Here is a 24,013-nt window from a genome sequence, read left to right on the forward strand (position 1 = left end):
CACCAGGGAAGTCCTTAAGGCGATATTTTAACCCTGAGCTGGAAGCAGCTTTTCGACAGAAACTCCTGCTTTGGAGAGTCCTTTGAAGATGATATCTTTAAGTGTCTCCATCATGATTTGGTTTCTACTACCAAAAATGATATAAGTTTGCTACTTATAAAAATAGTTTTGAACCCTTGACCTGGAAACTGAATTTTCTACCTGGGTAAAAATCTTCCAGAGGATTTCAGCTGTTTAAGAAAAATAACAACCTAGAGAGAAGTTGTACCTTATGGTTGGTTTGCCGGAGCTACTTATTGACATTTGGGAAGATGAAAGGTTACCATCCTCTGTCCCCATTTTACAGATGAGTAAGCAGAGGCGCAGACGGTCACAGTGTTGAGGCAACACACTGCATGAGGCCAGAGCCAGGATTTCAAAATGAGTGAGCTGGTCCCAGACCGTGTGCTCTGAACCACTTCCCCAAGCTGCCTCTTAGCACATAAGTTATGGATAGACACACATACAGGGGTTGAATACTCAGATATATTTTCCTTGATGGGGCAGTTTATCCAAAAATCTCACTAGTCTGTGAGAATTCAGGAGCCTTGTCAGGGACGGTGGACCTGGTTGATTCAAGAGAAACTGCCCATTGCTGAACTGAGCCAATGTGTCTGGTCCTCAGGCCAGCTCTTGGGAAAGCACAGATGCTCAGAAAATAGCCATTCATTTGTTCACGCGCCAGTCTGTCCCTGACACTTGGCCTTCTGGAGAATGGACCGGCCGCCTTCTTTAATAAGCTTCTCCGCCAGAGCAGTCCCAGAATAGAATTAGACAATTGAAAGCTTTATCTAAACCATAAATATCAACTCGCAGCGGCGGTTGCCAGGCGGTGCCTGGGTGCGCACACTTACCCCTCTTTCCAGTTAGCCTGTAGGAGTTACACCCCTTCGGTGTTAGCAGTGCCCACTTTTTCACGAGACAGTCTCAGAAGTCAGGGCGGCATCTGCTCCCCTTTTTCCGCCTGTGTGTGTCGGGGGGAGGTGGGTTGGCTTCCAGTGGAAAGCAGAGGCCGGAGGAGGCCGGCGGGGAGCAAGGCGCTGGAGACGCCCCTGTGGGTGCTGGAGGCCCTGCCGAGCGCACAGCAGGAGGCATCTGAGCTGGGTGCCCGGATGAAAGCAGCATCGCCCAGGCACTCGAGTAGGGAGTTTTCCTGGGACGGCCCTTCTGTCCTCCATCAGGGTGGCCAGCTTCCGTAACTGGACCGCTCAAGCTCCCTTCTCTTCTGGCTTGGGACTGGGCTCCCGACCCGCCTTCAAGCCAGGATGGGAAGGTTCCCATGGCTGCTGTTGGGTCCCGTGCAGGCCTGTGCTGACCCTCACTCCTGCCCCCCACTCCACGAGGGCCCTGCATCCAGCCTCCTCCCATGGAGCCTGGAGCAGTATCCCCTCTCCTGCTGGGCTCTGGTTGTGAGGACATCAGGGCAGCTGGTGATGATGACGGTGAGAGTGACACTTGTTTATGAGTCTGTCCTAATCTGTTGAGCCTTTGTATTCAGGCCACAGTTTATTTGGTTTGGACAGTTTATTTGAATAGACTGAGATGCACACACTCAACCAGGTGTCCAATCCGTCTTCACCGCCATCTCCTCCTACCCTGGATCTGGATGTCAGTGTTCCCGTGCCCACGGGGTCTCGGATCGAAACTGCGTCGTCCGCAGGGTCTCAGGGCCTCACCCCCGCACTGTGCTGGCCTGGCCCCTGTTAGGAGCTGAACTGTGTCCCCAAGATCCATACGTTGAAGCCCTGACCCCCAGTAACCTCAGAACGTGACTGCATTTGGAGATACAGGGCCTCTGAAGAGTAATAAAATGAGGCTGTCAGGGTGGCCCTAATCCCATCTGACTGGTGTCCTTTCAAAAAGAAGAGATGAGGGTACACAGAGAGACACTGGGGAGCCCGTGCACAGAGGGATGAGCGCGTGAAGGGGCAGCAAGAGGGCTGACGTCTGCAAGCCAAGGAGAGGGGCTGCAGGAGAAACCAGCCCAGCTGACACCTTGATCTTGGACTTCCAGCATCCAGGACTGGGAGAAGATGAATTTCTGTTGTTTCAGCTCCCAAACCTGTAGTATTTTGTTCTGGGCGTCCCAGCAAACTAACACCTCCTGCTTACGTGCAGCTCCTGGTGGGGGCGGAATGCATCTGGCCGTTCCAGCTCTGGCCCCCGACCCCTCACTCAGATTCCACAGGTTTCCAGTGTCCCAGGCCACCCCCTCCTTCCCATCCCAACATCTCGGATCATTTTATGTTGGCAGGAATGAGAAGGGGAGGACCTCCCGGGCTAGAATCGTCCCTGTGCTGCAAGATCCCATCTGGACCATAAAAAATACTTGTCCTATGAAGTCTTTTGTTCTTCAGTAAATGAATGTTAATATGACGGAAACACACTGAACACCCACTGTGTGCCGGGCACTGTTCAGCTCTCTTCCTGCACTGAAGGTAGACCTACGAGAAACACATTTCACAGAATTAAGTTTCTTTGTTTTTCACAAATCGAGACACATCCACTCGGGGCAAAGTCGTGACATTTGGGTGAATCAGAAAATTGTGGCTTCTTTTATAGCCAGTTATCCGAAGGCTAAGACCGTCTCGCTGCCTGTCCTTCGGAGCACTTGAAACCAAAAGGATTGAGATGTTTTGTACAAAACCTGGCACTTAAGCGTCTGAGGCTTTCAGCTGTGACTCTGATGGTCTCATCTCCATCTGGGCAGTTCATTGATCTCCAAACCTGGCAGCCTCCTCCAGGGAGAGAAGATTGAAGACTGAGCACCTCAAATCTCCCTTTTGTCCAGAAACCAAGAGGTGTGGCGGGCGCACTCGTTAGGCACATATTAACACTCGGTGGTAAGGCTGCGAGACTCTTCTTATAAATCAGAGTTCGGGAAATGGCACGGGGAAATTTCTTTCCAAAGTCTGCACTCACACTCATTTCTGCAGGAAATCTATTTTGTCAGTGAAGGAGATGCAGTTTGAGGTAATTTTGGTAGTTTCAGACAGTAATCTATATTTTCCAAACTTGCAAGCCCAGCCTTTTTTAGGATTGTTGTCAAGGATTAAAACTTGATTGTTTTAAAACTTCAGTTGGCTGCTAACAGAGGCCCTGATTGGACAGAGCAGGGTGTACTGGAGCTCTAAAAAAATCTTTATCAAGTTCATATCCCGCCTTTGTTCGATGTCGGCTTTTCTATACTTTTTAATGTATTAGGGAACTGTGAAATCATGTAATACGAGTTTTACTACGAATTATTTTCACAGGTCTTTGTGCTAAGTGGGCAAGTGTGACTGCAATTCAGTGTTTGTTGTGTGTATCGTGGTGTGGGTAATGTTGAGTTGACGTGTATGGAAATTGATCATTAGGTGATATTGATTAGTGGATTGTTGGAAGTTCCTATGGAGGCTGGATATTAACTTTCAACGGGACCCTGAAAAGCTACCAAGGTGGGGAAGGGGCAGGGAGTCAGGTCATATGACCAAGGCTTGGAGGACTCCAGGGAGATATACCTCCTGCCCACCCACCATCCCAGGGGAGGGACGCCATGGGCTCTATGTAGGGCACACTCCACCACACTTCACATATTCAACAAGCTGCTTCATGGAAGAGGGCGTTGCTGCAGAGGGCAGGCTAGGTCTCCTGGGAAGCCGTGGGGACCGTGAACTATTTAGCTGACTGGAAACTCCCTGAGGACAGGCACCGAGTCCCTCTTGCTACCCCTTCATCCCAGGATGGAGTATCATGCCTGGCACAGGGTAGGGCCTTAAAAAAATATTTGCTGAATTAAACTGAGCAAGGAAGAGCATTCCAGAATGAATACCCTGAACCTGTGACAAGTTAGGGCATAAGGTAATGAGCTTCTCATCTCTGAGGCATCCGGCAGAAACCTGACCACCTGTCAGGGTGGTTCTAGACAGCAGTGCTACATTACGGGGAGGCTGGACCACATCAGTGGTCCCCATACCTGGCTGATAATTAGTCATCTTGTTAAGTGCTTGAACTCCAGGCTTCATTCTCTGGATTGGAGAGTCTGTATATTTTTTTAATTCCTGGAGTGATTCCAGTGGACAAAACAATGACCCCCTAAGGTTCATTTCAATGCTTCAATTTTTGTGTTCCGTAACATCTAATCTCGTGGCTGAGTTTGGTTATTGTTTTGTTAAGGCGGTTACTATAATTCACAAGTGACTAAACACATTCAATAAATATTTGATGTGCACTGAATACTTGCCTGGCCCTCTTCTAGGCACAGAGGCTACAGCAGTGAGACATGGTAACAAGAAATCCTGCCGCTTCGAATCTTACAATTTAGTGAGGAAAGACAGACAAATCAAGTCAATGTACTGTATTTGGATGGGGGTAGAGGCTATGAAAAATACTAAACCATGGGCAAAGTCATGCTGAGAGCGTGACTAATTTGTATAAGTTAGCTGGGGAAGGCACCTTTGACTTGGGAGCTGAGACCTAAAGAAAGAGGGAGTGAGGTACCTGGGGAAGGGTGTCGCCTGCAGGAGGAACAGCCAGTGCAAAGGCCCTTCTTGGGAAGAGCGTGTGCTTGTGTTAGGAGGAGCCCCAAGGAGTTTCCAGCGGGCTGTAGGAGAGGGGGTAAGAGAAAAGAGGGGGCTGGGGTTGTTGTGGATGAGTGTGACATGGTTTACTAGGTAAATTGGGAGTTTAGTTTTGGAAAAGCCAAGTTGAGATGCCTTTTGTAACATCCAAGGTGAGTGGTCCAGGAGCAGCTGAATCTGCATCTGGAATTCAAGCAAGAGGTTCCAGACGGAGACCTATATTTGAGAGTCACTTGGGTAGAGGAGATGTGTACAGTCTTGAGGTTGGATGCAATCCCCGTGGGGTGGGTCTAGACAGAGGAGGTGGGCTCCAAGGATGGGGACTGAGACACCCCAAAACTTAGAGGCTGGGGAGAGGAAGAGGGATCGGCCAGGGCCCTGAGAAGCCACAGAGATGGGAGGAGACTAGAAGATGGTGTGTCCGGAAGCCGAGGGAAACAGAGTCGTGATCAGTGACAAATCCTACAACGGCCCCAGGGAGGGGGGTTTAAGGGTTGACTTACGCACGTGAGGATCGTGGTTGATGTAGGGAAGAGCTGTTCCCACCGGGTGGTGGGTTCCAGTGGGAATCGGAGGAGAGGATTCGCTGTCAACTCTTTGGAGTTGCAGACACGGATGAGAGTCACAAGGAGTGCAGAGAGATGGGGCCGAGGTGGGAGGAAGATGTGGGGTGAAGAAAGTTGTGTGTCATCTTTCTTAAGATGGGAAATATCACAATCTGCTTATACGGTGGGTGTGGTCCTGGTAGAGGAGGGAAAACCTGACGATGTGGAGGAGAGATGGGGGAGTTGGGGGTGTATTGTCCTGAGTGGTCAATGGGACGTGGGTCCACTGTCTGTGGAAAAGGCTGGAATTAGGAAGAGGTGGATCTGTGTCTACTTTTGCAGCATCTGTCATATTTGATGATGATACCCAAGAGCAGTCACATGTTTGCTAGAGATTTTGCCAAGGTTAATACGTTGCAGTTTTTTTGGGTTTTTTTTGCTAAGTCTTCGTTTCTCCCACCTCTAAAATGTTCTGGAAGGTTTCCGTGTGGCTGTTCTATACCCTAATTAGGAAAACATCTGTATTTTGCCGGCATAGATGCAAAAGAGGGATGCATCCGTTATTTCTCTTCTGGGCTAGCATTCTTTCAAAATATCTGGACACCATAAATAATGTGGAGATTTAATGTCTTTCCTGAGAGGAATTTACTTGGAAGGGCTTTAAAAAATCTTTCCAGCAGAGAATGATATCTTTGATTGCCATATGCCTATTAAAATATTTTTTTTCCTCGTGGGTTTAATAAGAAAAAAGAACCAAAACCTTTTAGGAACCTCATAGAAATGTCTGTTTCTTAAATGGCTGAACTGAAATTAGCGAAGGGTAGCAAATCTGAAAACAATGGCATTTTTGTTTTATACATTCCAAGTTTGGGCCTATCAGATCAGTATGCAAAGTGGTTCTGTAAAATGGAGATACCATTTTAGATGTTGAGAAGATGTCGTCCTAAAGGCTAGGTCACAGCATTTGACACAGAGATGCATATGAGGAATCTTAGATTATCAGTCATTCCCATTAACATACCCATGTACAGTCATCCCTGCTGCTAGAAGGTGTTTGTACCCTTGTGATACTTAGGACTTAAAGCACAATTTCTGCTTTCAAAGCACTTGATGATAGTATTGTACGTGTATTTTCACTACACGTACATGGAGTTTATTTCAAATCAACTCCGAGAGGCTAACCTCGAAAAGCTATTTGGCCAGGTCAGTTTCAGATTCAGTGCAGTTATGATGCAGTCATTTGTATACTAAAATGCAAAATAATATGATTGGCAGTCCATTTCCCTATTAGGAAATTTACTTTCCTAATTCTTTTGTGTTTTACACAGTGTTAAAATCGATTATAGTACCCTGATAAATATCATCATAAGCGGCGGGGGGGGGGGGAGTTTTTTTTCTTTAAGAGTGTTGATTGGAGTGAGAAAGGGCTTAGAAATTAAACTTTTAATTCAGTGGAAAAACCTCAAACAAGTCAACTACAGTTATTTGTACTTTATTCCTCACCAGTCCTATAGCCAATTCAGCAGAGACTGAAACCCATTACAGAAGAGAAGGCTGGTCTTCTGAATGTTAGGTGATAAATTCCATAAGGGGCCCATATCTTCTGTCTCCATGGCCCCGGCACGTGGTCACCACTCACTAAATATTCACTGAAAAAAAATGAATCTTCCCAAGAAAACTGAAACAGGATTCCGAAGAGATATTTGTACACCTACATTCATAACAGCATTATTTACAGTAGCCAAAGTTGGAAGCAACCCAAGTGTCCATTGATGGATAAATGGACCAAAACAAAAAGTGGAATATACATACAACGGAATGTTCTTCAACCTTAGCAGGGAAGGAAATTCTGACACCTGCTACAACGTGAATGAAACTTGAGGACATTTTGCAAAGTGAAATAAGCCAGGACAAATACTGGATTCCAGAGGAGTCAAATCTATAGAGACAGAAAGTTGAATGGTGGTTGCCAGGGGCTGGGGGAGTGGGGAATAGGGAATTAGTTTAGTGGGTACAGAGTTTCTTTTTTTCTTTTGATTTTATTTATTTATTTTTGGCCGCACCACGTGGGATGCGGGATCTTAGTTTCCCGACCAGGGATCGAACCCAGGCCCCGTGCAGTGGAAGCCTGGAATCTTAACCACTGGACCATCAGGGAAGTCCCTAGTGGGGACAGAGTTTCTGTTTGAGATGATGCAAAATTCTGGAGATGGATGGTGGTGGTGGTTGTACAACAGTGTGAATGTCTTAACTCTGCTGAACTGTACACTTAAAAGTGGTTAAGATGCTAAATTTCATGTTTTGTGTATTTTACTACAATTTACAAAATGAATCTTGATACCTAGAATAATAGTGAGGAGTAACCATTTTATAGTAATAGTAACTTGAAAATCTTGCCCGTTGCTGCAGTGAGTATATATGCTTTATCTTAATTTTTTTTCACATTTACTGAAAGTTGTAACAATAGTTGAATGTTGGGAGCCAGGATGAAGTTAATCCCATGTCTTTTCTTCTGCAAGTTCAGATCTGAAATGGCTTTCCATTCAAAGTTATCAACTCTTGAGCAAAAGGGAAAATTTAGTGAAACTCCAGAAATGTCTTGAGGGTTAAGACATTACGCCTTTGTTGAGAATCTGTTTAAACTCTTCTGAAAAATGTGCAGGAAGAACCGATTTTTAGCTAAAATGATGTCTCCTAAAAACCCTGGAAATGTGTAACGGGTTTTGGAGGGAGCGGCTGTAGTCATCTCTTTGGGGAAGAAAAGGCTGACTTGCCCTCTGTTAATCACACTTTCCCTATTTAGCCCTTCCCCCCACAATCACCAAAATAAGGAGACAGACCTGCTTTTGTCCTTTTTAGTAGTGCTTTCTGAGAGGCAGTTCGGCGTGAGTTTTCCTTTCTGTGGGAAAAAGGATCATGTTTATTGGCGTCAGTGAATGAGGTCCATCCAGCCTTGTGACTCTCATCCGTGTCTGTTTAAATATCCGCTTTCATTCTTCAATCGGTGGGATTGCATCCTGCCAGCAGGCAGACTGTGTAAGCTCAGAGGCTGAGGGGAGCTCCGCAGCCCAGGGAGGTCCCTGGGGCCCTGACATCCTCCATAGAAAGGGCGCCCCTTGTGTTCTTTCTGCCTCCCTAGCCCGCTCCCGAGTTTGCCTGCAAAGAGGGAGGGGCTGGCCAAGCAGGTGGAAGCATCCAGCCCACCTGTCTCTGAATTGCCCCTTGCAAACATCGAGGTACTTTCTGGCTTCCAGCTCTTACTTCCAGAAGCTTGGTGGACGCGAGGCTGCTTAGAGCATCTCCCCTTGTAGCCCGTGATCCCTGGAGACTGTGCTGCCATGTGTAGCCCTTGGCAGACAACCAAGTACCTTCTTCAGGTGTGATGGCAGCTACCCTGTGAGCTCTGAGCCCAGAGGTGAAGTGGCTCTGGCTTCTGGCCCTGGCTCTGCTGGACCAGGGGCAGCCCTGGATGCGTGATCACACCCTTGGACTTGAGTACGGATGTTTGTCTCTAATTCTCAGCAGCCTGAACGGATGGCTGGAGCCTTGGAATATTAAGGGAAACAAACCCAGGGTCAACTCTCACCTGTAAGGATGAGACCCAACGATGGAGACCCCCAGGTGCAGCTCTGTTAGGGCAGTGGCCTTAGAGTATTGTTTGCTTTCTCAAGTGTACGCTAATGCTATTGCTACACCACTGTTAAAAATTGTCCTCAGAGCCCAGGAGTCGCTGCGACTGGGAGACCCTGGAACTCACTAAAACCCCGGGGAGGGCTTGGACCCTGAGAAAACCCAGGCCGGAGAGAGCAGAAACTAGCTGGACTTAAGTCTCTTGCGACAGGATGGCCTCAGTGGTGTTTGGGCACCATTCATTCATTCAGCAAGCTTTACTGAGCACTTACTGTGTGCCAGGCACTGTGCTCAGAGCTAGCGACACAAAGACCCTGGGGTGAGCCAGGGAGGTGGAAGGGGAGAGAGGAGCATGAACAGTTTTAGAAACATTCTGGAAGTAGAATAGATAGGGCATACCGACTCCATGGTGGGGAAGAAAAGACAGGGTGAGCGAAAGCTGCATCCCTGGCTTCGGGATTAGAGCGTTCCCGGATGGATCTCTGCCTGGTTCCGGCCAAGTGCAGGTGCCGCTGACACAGGGCATCCCCAGATGTTTCAGCGCATGGTCACGTCCCTCTCAGCATCACCTGCAGCAGGACCAGCCACGGTGCATGGGGAAAGGCTGCTAAACACACAGGGGTGCCGGTTCTGGAGCTTATGCACGTTACTTCTGGGCTGCGTCCACACTCGCTGCAGTGTGGAGACTCGGAGTGAAAGTCTGGTGGGGAGCTGGATGCGTGTGATGTTTGGCACAGTGATGTATTTGAGAAGTCAGCCCTGTAGCAAGAGGAAAACACGTCACACTGCCCCTCTCTGAGGAATTGAAGCACCCCAATGTACCAGGCACTGTTCTGGGTGTATCACACATACATGAGGGGCATCTCATGTGCCCCTCAGAGCAACACTCTATCATCTTACCTTACAGGTGAGGACACCAAGGCTCAGAGATAGTAGTTTACTTAAGGTTCCACGGCCAACAGGAGTGTCAACTGCAAAAAAAAAAAAAAAGCATAACATAAAAGTTGAGAGTTATGTTTTACTTGGCGGACAAAACTGAGGACTTAAGTCCGGGACACAGCATCTCAGATGGCTCTGAGGGACCGCTCTGAAGAGGCAAGGGGGGAGCCGGGACATACGGGAGTTTTTGCAGCAAAGACCAGGTAGTCGGAACTTCAAGATATTATTGTTAATGAAAGAAAACCAGACATCTCAACTTAACGGATTTAGTGCTTTTCTCTGTATGGGAAGATGCAAGAGTCCGGGTTCACTGAAGTCATTCCTTTGATGTGCCCCTCAGCTCCCTGGGGCCAGTACTCTGTGCTTTCTCATCCTGAGTTTCCTCAGGGGGCACCATCAAGGAGGCTGTGACGTGATGGCTCGATGGCTGTAACAGCCTTTGTTTACCGATATGGCAGGTGGTATTCTTCATTCACAGGAGGCTAAGCCAGGGTTCAAATCCAGGTCTAACAGACGCTAAAGCTGATAGTTTTCATGCCACTCTGATTTAGAGAGAGTGCAGGGTGTATCCTGGGACCACAGGTAGAAAGTGAACTTGAAACCAGCATCCCATGAATGGACATAGTTGCAGCACGTTTAAGGGCATCAGCTCTGGTGTGTGATAAAATCTCCTCCCCCCACCTTAGAAATCCAGCCTTTCCACTCATCCTAACAGGGATGGGTTGTTTGAAAAGTTAGGAAACTCAATCACAGAGCAGCCCCTCCCTCCAGTAACTGTCCCATCACCCCGGTGACAGGTTTCAGCTGCAGAGGTAGTGACAGCTCCCGTGTCCAGAAGGATTCTGATTTCGGGGTGACTTTTAGTCTCCTAGAACGAGGACCGCCACACTTAACCTTCCTACAGCCTACGACCTCTGCAGCCGGCCTCAACCTGCCAAGCCCTAAGCATTCAGTGGAAAACTGCTGCCATGTTCGGATCAGACACAGCCAGGCGGGTGTCCCTTCTCCTCCCAGCATCCTTTCGGCAGTTGAGGTTTCCCAGGAACCAGGGAAGCCATCCGCGGGTCTCTGGGCTGTGTTTTTCTAGCAAGAGCCCCATCTGCGAGGAGGAAGCACGTGCACACACACACACACATGCACACACACAGAGCCTGAAAAGATTGTATAATCAAGCCCCTCGTAGCTAACTTCGGTAACATCTGTTTGTGTTAAGTGGAGCCCTTTGAAAATGATTTCTTTTTCCTTCTCTATAAAAACAACCTTAATTTTAGAACGTGGAGAAATGGCGCGTGGCAATTATTTTTGCTTCCTTCAACAAGGCGTGTTGAAGTAAAACGAGATTCATTTCCAGAATTGAAGCCCCAAGAGACCCTGATTAACAAGATCAGCACCTACAATCCCATGTCACAACTGTGGGCACACAGCCCTGCGGAGCCAGGCCGCCAAGGACCCCGCCGCTGTGCGTTCTGCTTGCTGGCAGACTTCAGCAGATGGGCTGCTAATGTAATTAGGAATCGTTGTGTTAAATGAGCCATTATTGAAATTATCTGCTCATTTTCCTATCTATTAACCTGCTGAAGAAGAGGCAGCGATATCTGAGAGACCTCAGGCTGCTAATCACTAACTAGACGTGGAACCAGTGCTTCTCCTTAATGCCGCCTTTTTCCTTATTACAGCAGAATTAGCAAATGGCTTTCTGTGGGGTTATTGCCCAGTGCATCAGCCGAGAATTGAGGACGGACTGTGGGAGCCGTGCACAGTCTGGAGGTTTCCACAGGTGGTGAACCTTGGGGAGGGAGCCCCTCCGACAGACGTCTGGTCTCTCTGGGGCACAGGAGGCAAGGCTTGTGCGAGTCAGCCTTCCCTGTTCCTCTCTACCCGGAGGCACTGGTAGGGGCAGGGCAGCAAGGCAGGAGGGAGGAGAAGACTAATACAGGGCAGCGCTACGGGGAATCCTGGAGGTGGCGCAGGGCACGCTCAGAGCCGTCCGCCCAGGGATCAGGATGCGGGGGCTTCATCCGTCAGCTGTGTTTTGGGGGTTCAGGGCTGCGCCCAGCAGTGAGCATTCATTCCTGGGCACCTCAGGCCTGACATGGATGCTGGAGGGCATTTTTTTCTTTTTTTTTGCAGGTGTGACTAGGGCTTTACTGGGAATCAGACAGGGCTGGGAAGGAAGCACACTGCGCCCTGGGTGCTGGAAGACCCCCAGCAGCTGGAGTGAGTGGGGCGTCAGGTGGAGGCACCAACAAACTCCCCCCACCCCATCATCTTATTCCTACCTCTGCTTAGCCTTGGATAATTAAGAGGAAGCGTGTGATCATATAGCAACTGGGAAGTTAAGTTAGCCACTCTAGCCAATTCTAGAAAAGCTAAATAAAGTATGTGCACAAGTGTATCAGGAATTCGCCTGGTGAATTCTCTCCAGCTTCTTGGCAGGCTTACCTTCTTTATCAGCTTTCCACTCCTAGGTGGAGTTCATGTGTATTTCCTCCCCATCTTATGGACCAGGTGATTATCGAATTCCTATCAAAGGTAGTCATTATGGAGATTGTTCCAAAGACTAATAAAAAGGGCTTTGCCCTCGAGCAACTTACAGGCTCACAGAGAGGAAACCTGTGCACCTCAGAGAAATGAGAGGCCAGTAAAAGACATCAGACAAGGGAGGGGGCCAAAAATCAGGCCACGGCTGTCAGAGGAGAGGAATGGATCAGGGCCGCCACTGAAAGGCCTTTTGGAGGACGTAGGACTCTGCCTGGGTCTCAAAGACAGCACTGTGTGTGGTTTGTAATTAACCTCCGCTCGCTGGCAGACAGCATGAGAGGTGGCTCATAACTGTATGAAAACAAAAGGAGGAAAATAAAACCCCATAAGATGTGCCATTTTAAAAACAAGCGGCTTCCCTGGTGGCGCAGTGGTTAAGAATCCGCCTGCCAATGCAGGGGACACGGGTTCAAGCCCTGGTCCGGGAAGATCCCACATGCCACGGAGCAACTCAGCCCATGCGCCACAACTACTGAGCCTGTGCTCTAGAACCCGCGAGCCACAACTACTGAGCCCGTGTGCCACAACTACTGAAGCCCATGCGCCTACAGTAGCCTGTGCTCCGCAACAAGAGAAGCTGCCGCAATGAGAAGCCCGCGCACCACAACAAAGAGTAGCCCCCGCTCGCCGCAACTAGAGAAAACCCGCGCGCAGCAACGAAGAACAAATGCAGCCAAAAATAAAAATAAATAAATTTAAAACAAACAAAAAAACAAGTAAGCTCTGTCTAGGCAGAGCAGGGCATGGCGATATAGAGTCCTGACTGTCCCCTAAAGGAATCTTCCTGGAGAATCTGTTAGCTTCAAATCGTTCCAGAACCGGCCCTGGCCAGAGGTTCCTTGGAGTGTCATGGAGTTTGTGGCAATGGCCACCGAGGACTGACCTCTCTCCCCACCTCCTGCTGAAAGTTGCGCGTGTGATCCGCGCTAGCAGTTATTACTCGCTTCATATGACTGAATTTACTCCTCGCAGGCATCCTGTGAAAGAGGTCAGTGGCCCCCTTCCCGCACGAGGGAGCAGAGGAACAGGACAGGAGGACGACGTGGTCTTGGTCCCAGGCCTTGTGTGCTCTGTCACTGCCCAGCAAAATGAAGAGCCACAGTGACATGAGGACAGGACTGCCCTCCTGACATGGAGAAAAATCTGTCCACCATCAAAAGCCGTCCGGTTCCCTCCCAGCAGTAACTTGTGCATAATGGCTGTCCCTGTTTCATGATTATTTTATAAAATTGCGTTCTGCAAGTTTGAGTGGGGCTGCTAAAACTGGGGAATATTGTCAAAGAAGCATCCTGCAAAGAAAAAAGTCTTCACTTAGAGGGTAATGGGATTTTCACACCTTGTCTTCTGGAAAAGGTCATCTGAGATCTTTTGCCCTCTCCACATTTTGTGTAGAATTGGTCGGTGCGTAATGCAGGTTGCTTTTATAAGTCAATAAACACATTCCGTTTGTCTGGAATGTGCATTTTTCCTATATTTATTTGTTTATTTTTAACATCTTTATTGGAGTATAATTGCTTTACAATGGTGTGTTAGTTTCTGCTGTATAACAAAGTGAATCAGCTATACATATACATACATCCCCATATCTCCTCCCTCTTGCGTCTCCCTCCCACCCTCCCTATCCCACCCCTCTAGGTGGTCACAAAACACCGAGCTGATCTCCCTGTGCTATGCGGCTGCTTCCCACTAGCTATCTCTTTTACATGTGGTCATCTCCATTTGGTGGAAGTCTCTCAGTCGCCCACTTTTTCATTCATTCAACAGCTGTTCATTGAGCACCTAGGTCGCCCTGGGCACTGTCCAAGGTGCTGGATGGAGAAAGGCTGGTGAGCCTCACGTGGGCCCCACTTGCATGGGGGTGCCCTGTGCTTGGATGTTCTCTGGAGAAGACAGGCTCCAGTGTGAAAATGATGCACAGTGGGGACCTGCTTCTTCCATAAAAGAGCCCTGAGGTTGGCAGAAAGATGGGAGCAGTGAAAAGCCGGTGACCATCAGAACACAGGACGCTTGCTCCTTGTGGAGACAGATTTTTGTCTGCGTTCCTAAATTCTGGAAGAAATGGCACGTGGGTTCTACAGGAGGCTGCTTAGTGTAGGGCAGGAAGCGGGGACTTGCAGCTCTCGGCGGCCTTTCTGCATTTCTTGTTGTAAAGCAGGAATGATGTTTCTTACACACTTCTGAATCATTTTCAGTTGTGCTTCGAAAGTGCAAAGCATATCCCGATTTTGTATGTATTTTCAGTGTCCCTTTATGGGGCTGAGCGACAGGCTCTGTGGTTAGACTGTTGTGTGTACTTGGAGCTGAACCCAAGGAGACGGGAAGTGATGTTGGAAGTTCCCAGGATAAGGACGCAGCAGGGCATGTGCAGCGAGTGGAGTAGGGGTGAGGCATCCAGAAGACTTCTGCACCCTGAGCCTTTGCCTGTCAGTGGTTTCAGGGTGGATGCTGCAAAATTTATAGGGCAAGCGACTGTATTTTTTTTTTTTCCTTTGCAGTTGAGACTAGGACTTGCAAAGGGAAAATCATGGCCCTGGCGCGAGAAGTCAATGTGAGAAAAGTCCGTTTCCAGGTCATCGCACAGAAAAAAGGTGTGGGCAGCTCAGAAACATGACTTGAAGCCCAACTCAGAGCATTTACTGCTCTCTAGAAATCCATTCCTTCCCTGGCTTTGTGGCTGCCTCATTTATCTGGGCCGTCTCTCGCCTCAAATCTTATCCTCCAGGAACGGCCGAGGTGGTGACCAACTTGGTCGAGCCGTGACTGCAAATTGAATTTTCTTGAAAGCTGTCTTGTGCTGAAACAGCTGGGGACGAACGCCTGGCCATTAGGAGTCTTCTGTGTAAAATAATGCCGTCTATGTTTGGGTGTGACTTTCTGTTTTGTGTCGCCTGCCTCTGCGAGGAGGGGTAACGTGCAGCGTGGCAGAAGTGAGGACGGAAGTGTATAAGAGGGCTTGGTTCTGATGTGTGATGCGGAGGCTGTAGGTGGGATTCCACACCCAAGAGAGCAGACTGAAATGTCTGCAGGGAATGGGGCCATTATGCCCAGGACAGCGGTCCTGTGTCTGCTCTGCCTGGGGCTGGTTTTGCAGGAGCATCGTGTGTGGATGTGGAATGCCAGCCTGGGAATCGGCTGTCAGGTGGCCTGGCCTTTCCACAGGCATCCTGCTGGGCTGTTGGGTGCGTGTTTGCCAGTGAGACCCAGGAAAGGCTTGTAAAAACGGCCTGCTTTCATGGCTGCCGTGAGCCTGGAATTCTGGGCTTTTGGGTTTCTTTTCCTTTCTTCTTCATCTCTCTACTACTTTCACCAGAGCAACTTTAAAAGCTCATCTTGCCTTCAGGAACCTTTTAAATCCAGGACGTGGAGATGGCACTGAAGACGCAAGGCCATGTGAGTTACATATATTATTAGGTCAGCTTGGACTATGTCTGCTGTGAGGACAGAGTGAGCTTTATTCCAATGATGGGTGAGGCTCCGGCCCTTGCTGAGTTCCCACTGTCCATATGTGATATTGTGATTTATATGAAGAAACACATTTATACAAAGAAATATGTATTTGGTCTTTGTCCGAGTTCCTGGCTCAGGGCTCCTGAAACCCTTGGGACTTCCTGGGTGATAAGGGTGATAAAGGTGTCTTTTGTTTCTCATAACAAGTCCCTTCCAACCGCACCTGCGTCACGTCAGTCAGCTGGCTGTTGGAAAGCCCTGAAGGATGGGAACCAACCCTGAGAGTAGAGAGTTGCAACTTTCAGCCTCATTTCCAGGGGGGGGAGACGGGTTGGAGGTTGAATCAGTCACCAGTGGCTAATGATTTAATCATTCATCGCTACAGATGAGGCCTCCATAAAAATCCTGAAGGGCAGGATTAAAACAGAAAATGTGACAGAGGAAGTGATAGGATTAAGAAAAATGTGTATAATTGGATGTAAATGAGATAAACCCATCTCTTAAAAGAATTGAAGTTAAGGAGGTATTTTTAAAAACATGCAGAGGGCTTCCCTGGTGGCGCAGTGGTTGAGAGTCCGCCTGCCGATGCAGGGGACACGGGTTCGTGCCCCGGTCCGGGAAGATCCCACATGCAGTGGAGCGGCTGGGCCCGTGAGCCATGGCCGCTGAGCCTGCGCGTCCGGAGCCTGTGCTCCGCAACGGGAGAGGCCACAGCAGTGAGAGGCCCGCGTACCGCAAAAAAAAAACAAATCAAAACAGAAAAAAAACATGCAGAGATTCTGGTATGAGTGCCCACTGAAAATCAGAGCATTTAGAAGCAGCAAGAAAGGGAGAACTCTGCCTGGTAGGACTATCTGGCCCAGCCCCATGGACCTCCACCTAATTTTCCTTGTTACCAACTGTTCAGTGGTACATGCGAGGATTCCTCAGCATCCCCAGTTCCCCTCCTGTAAAATCCAAGTTCATGCAGATTTAATTGGTGCCCTTGGAATGTTTATGTGAAATTCAGGTGACACCCAGTCCAATCCAGGTTGCGGCTTGGGAGATCGGGCTGTTGAACATCAAATATTTGAATGGAAAACAAGATTATATACTTTTTTAATTGCGTTCTGTCTGAAATCTTTCCGAAGCCTCTGTCGTGAGGCCCTGCAACTTTTCTAGTGACTGTGTTCGTAAACGGAATTAAGAGAATTCATTTCCCAAAGTTACGAGGCACAAAGGGGCATTTATCGTCTCTCTATTCAGTGCGAGAAGCCCCAAAACATGTTGAGCAGAAGAAGCTAGACCTTCCTCTCGCTCCCCTGACAAAAACGCCACATGATTCCATTTATATAACGTCCAGGAACCGGTGAGCTCAATCCCTGGTAATAGGATTCAGAAAGTGGTTGCCTCTGAGAAACAGGAGGGATTGACTGGAAAGGGGCAGAAAGGGACCTTCGGGGAATAAGAGGAATTCCTGTATCTTGGTTTGGGAGAACACCATGCCGGAGCGCACCAGTGGAAAAGCCAAGATCTTCTGTTTTTATTTGTGTGTAAATCCTAACTCGTTAAAACTAAAAAAAAAAAAAAAAAAGTGGTACCTCTGACAGGTGTTCCTAGGTGCTATGCAGCAGAGATGAGAGATGCCCAGGGCCGCCAGGACGAGTCTGGGAAAGCATCCTGGACGTGTGGAGGGAGAGGAGGGGGTGAATCAGGATTTCCAAGTGAGATTGGAAAGGCAGGAGGAGGGCTACCCCGGCCAAGTGACAAACCCGGCCAAGAGCCCAGGGTGAGAAAGGGCTCTGCCTGGTTACCAGGTGCCAACAGCTGAGAAAGGAAAAATCCCACTTATTCCACTGAACTTACCCTCGTTTAAGGTTGAGTGCCTCTCTGAGGCTAAACTGATTCCACCTCGCCCACGCGAGCTTCTGACAGACTGTTCAGGCTTCAGTTTTCTAACAGCTTTTTAAAGATATTTCTAATCGATGTAAGTGTTTTCCAAGTAATACATTGTTCTTGGTACTTAATTTTTAAAACAAGTAGTCAAGAGTGTTGCCTTATTCAAGTAACCTGATGGTTTCTCTGTTTTTCCTTTAAAAATAAAAGCTGCAGATACTTGTTGACACTGGAAGCAGCAACTTCGCCGTGGCCGGGGCCCCGCATCCCTACGTCGACTCATACTTTGACACGGAGAGGTGAGTGATGGGTCCGTGCCTCGCACGGCCGGGCTTGGGAGCACCGCATGAACACTTCAGAACACACTGGGAGAAAGTCAGCAAAATGCTGTTTCATTTTGAGGGGGATATATTCATGTGTATATCTGTGTATGTATGTATATATTTGTGTGTATGTGCATACGGTGGTCTGTATATATGTATGTATTTGTGTATGTGGAGGTACCTGTGTGTACGTGCACATGGTGGTGTGTATATTTGTGTGTGGTGTGCAGGTGTGGCACGCGTATATGCGTACATACGTGTATACCTCCATTCCAGATGAATCCACAGGAGGATTCTCCTAATAACCTGGGTGTGTTCTCATGAGCGCCGCTTTATAGAAACTCGGTCAGACAGCAGTTTTGTAGTCAGACCTGAGTTGCAGGGAGGTGACCCTTTGATGTTTGTTGGGCCCCTCTAGTCCTAACTTGGAGGTGCGCCTGAGCCGGGCAGGGGGCATTGGAGGTGAGTGTGAGACTGTTCCGGGCAGCAGCCTGGCGTTGCTTGGAAAGCCACCTTTGCATCGCCCTGAAGATTGGTGGCATGGGTCAAGGTGTGGTTCACTGAAACACTTTCTGTGCCAGGAGGTGTTTCTGACAAGAGGAATCCATGACTCATTGGAAAGGATGTATTGTGAGCACAAAGCCCTCAGGCCTGAGGCCGCAAGATAGCAGCTGTGGGCAGGGTTGTGAGGAAGTGTGGAACCCAGATAGAAGTCTCTGGAATAAGGTCAGACTGCGTGTCCAGGCCCTGGGACTCGTGTGTGTCACTGTTCATCTCTGAAGGGGCCCATGGAGTCAGAGTCACTATCCCCCAGGTATCTATTGCTGCCCTAATGCTGTGCACATTTTAATTTCACATCTATTTTTGTGACCCTAGAATTTAAAGGAAACAGATAAGGCGAGTAAGCTGACGTGTGGTTTGCTTTTTAGGGTCGTGAGCTGGCGTATCACATTTCCCTGCTGCAAATCTTCTTCGTGTCTTTCCTTTTTCACTTTCCCTACCCACAGTCTTTGGTTCTGGGGAATAAACCCCAACTTCAGTTGGGGGGGGGGGAAGGAAGGAAACATATGAGGGAAAGTTATAACTGGGAAGGTTCAGCAAAGCCCGGGCAGCATCAATAAGGCAGGAGACGTTATACCGAAGTGCTCATCTCTCTTCTGCCCGTGCATCTTGGTCTCCATTTTGATGGTACAAAGAGGTATGGTCTCCTGTGTGTCCACTGGAGGCAGTGGTAGTTGGTGCTACATGGGCCCCTGGGGCTACAGCGATAGCTGGTTGGCACCTCCTTCAGGGAATCTGTAGCTTAGTTTATGACTCAGCGTGTTGATAACCTTTAATCACTGAAATTCTGGATGAAACTCCTGGCTTGTGATTGCTTTGTGAAGATTAATGTGTGCCCTGAAGTTGTTACTGTGACCTCAGATGCCTGGAAATTGGGGCAGCGGGTGTGCAGCCAGGGGAAGGAGGTTGACTTTTGATCGCCGGCTGCCCTTTGCCCTTTCCCACTCAAATTGTGGTTTGTCTAAATCCTCTGCCCGCTCCCCTCAACCACTTCGTCATCGAACAGAAGTCAGTCCAAACCTCTCATTTTTATTCACGTAGCACAGGAGGTCCAGGAACCAAGAGACTGGCCCAGGTTCAGGCTTCTAGGACAAGAGGTCCCAAACTTGAGCCCTGGCACTCCCTCTATAGAGTGAGTGCTTTGTAATGCCCTGAACTGAAACGCAAAGGTAGTGTGACTCATCTCCATATGTAATTCTAAACGCACTGATGCAATATGCAGGAGTTTGGGGGTGCAGGGTAAAAGGAGGGAATTCACAGGAAGGTGATGAGTACCTCAATGTGTAAACACCCTGGGTAGGATACACATGAAGTTGGAGGATGCCTGAGGCTGTGAGCATCCCCACAGACATGCAGCGCCCAGTGCAGACTGACAAATCGGATTAAAATAGACTCAGACGCCCAGAGCAGCTTGGTTTGGTGATGTGAATTTCCCAGATTGGTGAAGAATCTTAGTAAAGTTTCCCCCTGAAAATATCACCTTCCTCAATTTACACAGTAGTTGCATTCCTAGAAAACGCAATGTATGTTAAACTATGTAAAAGATGTTTATCCTGGTGGCAAGGCAATCCCAGCTCTATGTTTTTTCCACTACAAGGCTCTTCCTAGTCTACACATTCACGCCGTTTCCCCACGCCTACTGGGGGCTCTGCCTGCCGTAGAGACAGAACAGACATCCCTGGAGCTCAGTTACATCTTTAACAGTTTTCCTCCCCAGAGCAATTTTGTTTTCCATCACGCGTCTGTGGACACGTGATACGATACAACAACAGTACAGCACAGTAAAGCCAAGTTCGGGTCATGTGTGTATCCACTTTATAGATTTAAATGTGTAAATCTAACACCACGGGTGGGTGTTTCCTTCCCAGCAGGTAAGTGGCGCAGCCAGGGGTCAATAAAGGTCAGAGTGTGCTTTCGACCAGGTTACCCTTTTGCTATGCAGATGCAGTTATGGAAATGTACAAGGGTAAATAATAGTCAACATTACAAATCCTGTGTACAGTGTCCTTTAATAAGTGCACAGTATTTAATCGATGGTAGACAACGGGCTGTCTTTCTCATTTGCCTTCGACTTTGTTCATGGTTGTGTTGAACCATGGTTCTCTTTCAGCCTTCAGTGGGACACATCCTTCTAAGCTTCCTGCTAGCCAGTTTGGGCTTCAGCTGGCAGATGGCTTTTGTCTTTCCTACTTAAAGGTGGAGCTCCTCTGGCTCTTTCGCAAACCTGATTTAATGTGAAGACTCCTGGGAACGTGCATAGCTCCCAGCAGGCCTGCCCTCCTGCTAATCCCACAGAAGAATTCCGGGCTCCCTCCCAGCTTTCTGAGCACTCAAGGTTCTCATCTACTTCTCCCTTCTGAGCAAATAAAGAGAGACGTAGCAGAACCTGCCAACTTTCAGAAGCCCCAGACTCCCCTGCATTTTCAGCTTCATCCCATTGGCACCTCCGTCATTCAGACTTCCACCTGCTTTCCTTATTTGCAAGTATTGTTGACATTTACTTAATACCTTTAAAACATGACCCATTTTGGACCTCTAGCCCTGGTACTGCCTTTCTTTTAAGGAGATCTCTTCTTCAATAGGGCTATCAGGTTTCTTCCTAACTGAATCAAAAGTAAAACATCACATTTCTGAATTTTAGGCAAGTTCTCTTCCTAAACAGCATCCCTACGAACACGTGTGTCTTGTAGGGTAAATACTTGCTTAAATTTATAGTAACCTTTCTTTCTCTCCTTTCCTCTGTTTTTTCCTCCACGCTTCTCATAGGCTTATGTCAACACAGATTTATCATTATAAAGACATGAACTATAATTTACATAGTAAAGTACGTAGGATTAATTTGTCTGATGCTTTCAGCTAACTTTAGAGTTGGCCTAAGGTACTCCTTCCACCATGGTATTTGATGGAAGCCGAGGGAACGTTCTACGTCCTTTCTCAATTTTTGACAAAGGTTTCTTTTCTGAGATGCAGCTCCCTGCCTTGTGATGTTTCTGTATTTGCTTTGTCCCTCTGATCTCTCTTAGTTATAATAAGGTTTCTGGTTGGGTTTGTCAGCCTCTGATTCAAGTCCCCCAGTCTCTGGATATTCAGGTTTAATGCTTCCTGAAACACGTCCCAGTAATTGGAGATTTGACTTGGGGTACTTTGACAAGATCTCTTTGATTTGTGGAATCAGACATCAGGTTACCATTAGTCATTTGTGTAGCTTTGTCCCACCAGAAGCCCTCTTTTCATGTTGGTGAATGTTCCAATGAATTACTATATAGCAAAAAGACTATCATGTATTTTTTTTTAAGATGTACTTCTTTTTTAGCGAGTAAAATAGCCTCCAGTCAATTGGCTTCATGAGAGAGTCAAAAGACTCATTCCCCCTGACCTTATCCTAATCTTTTCAGGAAATTAAGTCTATTTTCATTAAAAAGCTTCCTCCTCCTATACTCCATCTGGGGTGAAGCCCACAGAGTAACTGTGGCAAGAGAGCAATTTCTTTTCCTCAACTGATGCTTGTAAGTAGAATTGGGATACTAGAAAATTACCAGCTAATCTCCTTAAGGAGGCTGAGCTGGAGCCTTGAGACCCAGTGCCTCATCTTTCCATGTGCTGATGACAGACATTTTTGCCTGATTATTTAGATAATTTCTTGAGCCTGCCCATTGCTTGCCTGTCCAGGAGAGGTCTTGCCATATTGGAGCCCTGAAGCATTTGCCATTACTGAGGACGTTGATGACGTTCCAGGATGGACGGAAGTGCTTGGGCTGTCAGTGGCCCCGTTCACTCTGATCTGGTCACTTCCAGACCTTAGAAGAGCAAAACGGGTATCTGGTCACCTGGTCCAGGCCAGCTATCCCCAAAGGTAGACCCAAAACTGCGAAACGTGTGGAAGAGCCCCGGGGAAGTCTCTGGGCAGAGTTTTTCAGGAGACTCAGCATTCCCTGGGTGGGGTGGCTTGCGGGAACCAGAGCCGACCCCAGGATTCAACTCTTTTGAATTCTGCCCTTTCACCTTTTCACTGTATGTTCTCTGGGTTTCTTTAAAATAATAAAATGTTCTGTGGTTCTTTTCTCGTCAGTTCGATTGATTTCACTTTTCAGTCCTGCATTCCCTGAACACTCTTATCAGAGGCAGAATGTCCCCTGAATTTGGTTCAAAGTGATTTTATTGCTGTGAGTGGACTTTTTCCTGGCTACTCACATCCTTCATGGATGGCTGTTTCTGTGCACCCAGAATTGATACTGCAAAGGAGCAGTCAATCTGGGGTTTGCTCTCCACATAGTTAATTAATATGCAGAACAGTTGAGAGCCAAAGCATTTTAGTGCCCAAGAGATGGGATGTTAGAACATAAAGATGGAGGAGTGCACTTTTTTAAAAAGTCTGCTCCTGGAAACTATACATTAATGACCCTCAGAATTGCTTATGGTTCATCTCTGGGGTTTCTACTCTTTGAGGTTTAGGTTTAGTTCGAGGAGCCCAGTGAATACGAGCTAAGAATTACTTTTTTCTCACATTATCTGGAACTGTGCCTTCTACAAGGGTAGCTACTAGTCACATGTGGCTATTAAAAATTTTTTTAACATCTTTATTGGAGTATAATTGCTTTACATTGTTGTGTTAGTTTCTGCTGTATAACAAAGTGAATCAGCTATACGTATACATATATCCCCATATCTCCTCCCTCTTGCATCTTCCTCCCACCCTCCCTATCCCACCCCCCTAGGTGGTCACAAAACACCGAGCTGATCTCCCTGTGCCATGCGGCTGCTTCCCACTAGCTATCTATTTTACCTTTGGTAGTGTATATATGTCCATGCCACTCTTTCACTTCGTCCCAGCTTACCCTCCCCCCTCCCAGTGTCCTCAAGTCCACTCTCTACGTCTCCATCTTTATTCCTGTCCTGCCCCTAGGTTCTTCAGAGCCTTTTTTTTTTCTTTAGACTCCATATATATGTGTTAGCATACAGTATTTGTTTTTCTCTTTCTGACTTACTTCACTCTGTATGACAGACTCTAGGTCCATCCACCTCACTACAAATAACTCACTTTTGTTTCTTTTTATGGCTAATAGTCCATTGTATATATGTGCCACATCTTCTTTATCCAGTCATCTGTCGATGGACACTTAGGTTGCTTCCATGTCCTGGCTATTGTAAATAGTGCTGCAGTGAACATTGTAATACATGACTCATTTTGAATTATGGTTTTCTCAGGGTATATGCCCAGTGGTGGGATTGCTGGGTCATATGGTAGTTCTATCTTTAGTTTTTTAAGGAACCTCCATACTGTTCTCCATAGTGGCTGTATCAATTCACATTCCCACCAACAGTGCAAGAGGGTTCCCTTTTCTCCACACCCTCTCCAGCATTTATTGTTTGTAGATTTTTGATGATGGCCATTCTGATGGGTGTGAGGTGATACCTCATTGTAGTTTTGATTTGCATTTCTCTAATGATTAGTGATGTTGAGCATTCTTTCATGTGTTTGTTGGCAATCTGTATATCTTCTTTGGAGAAATGTCTATTTAGGTCTTCTGCGCATTTTTGGATTGGGTTGTTTGTT

General features: G+C 47.6%; 1 protein-coding gene across 1 annotated transcript in view; it reads left to right on the top strand.

Moving 5' to 3' along the window:
• The window catches only part of BACE2 (beta-secretase 2), an 86,924-nt gene that overhangs the window by 15,982 nt on the left and 46,929 nt on the right, over positions 1-24,013 (top strand). Inside the window, exon 2 of the mRNA XM_060150952.1 lies at positions 17,786-17,874. Within this exon, the coding sequence (XP_060006935.1) occupies positions 17,786-17,874 (89 nt within the window). The remainder of the gene's footprint in view (positions 1-17,785; positions 17,875-24,013) is intronic.

This window comes from Lagenorhynchus albirostris, chromosome 5 (genome assembly GCF_949774975.1).
Source record: "Lagenorhynchus albirostris chromosome 5, mLagAlb1.1, whole genome shotgun sequence".
Lineage (NCBI taxonomy): Eukaryota > Metazoa > Chordata > Mammalia > Artiodactyla > Delphinidae > Lagenorhynchus > Lagenorhynchus albirostris.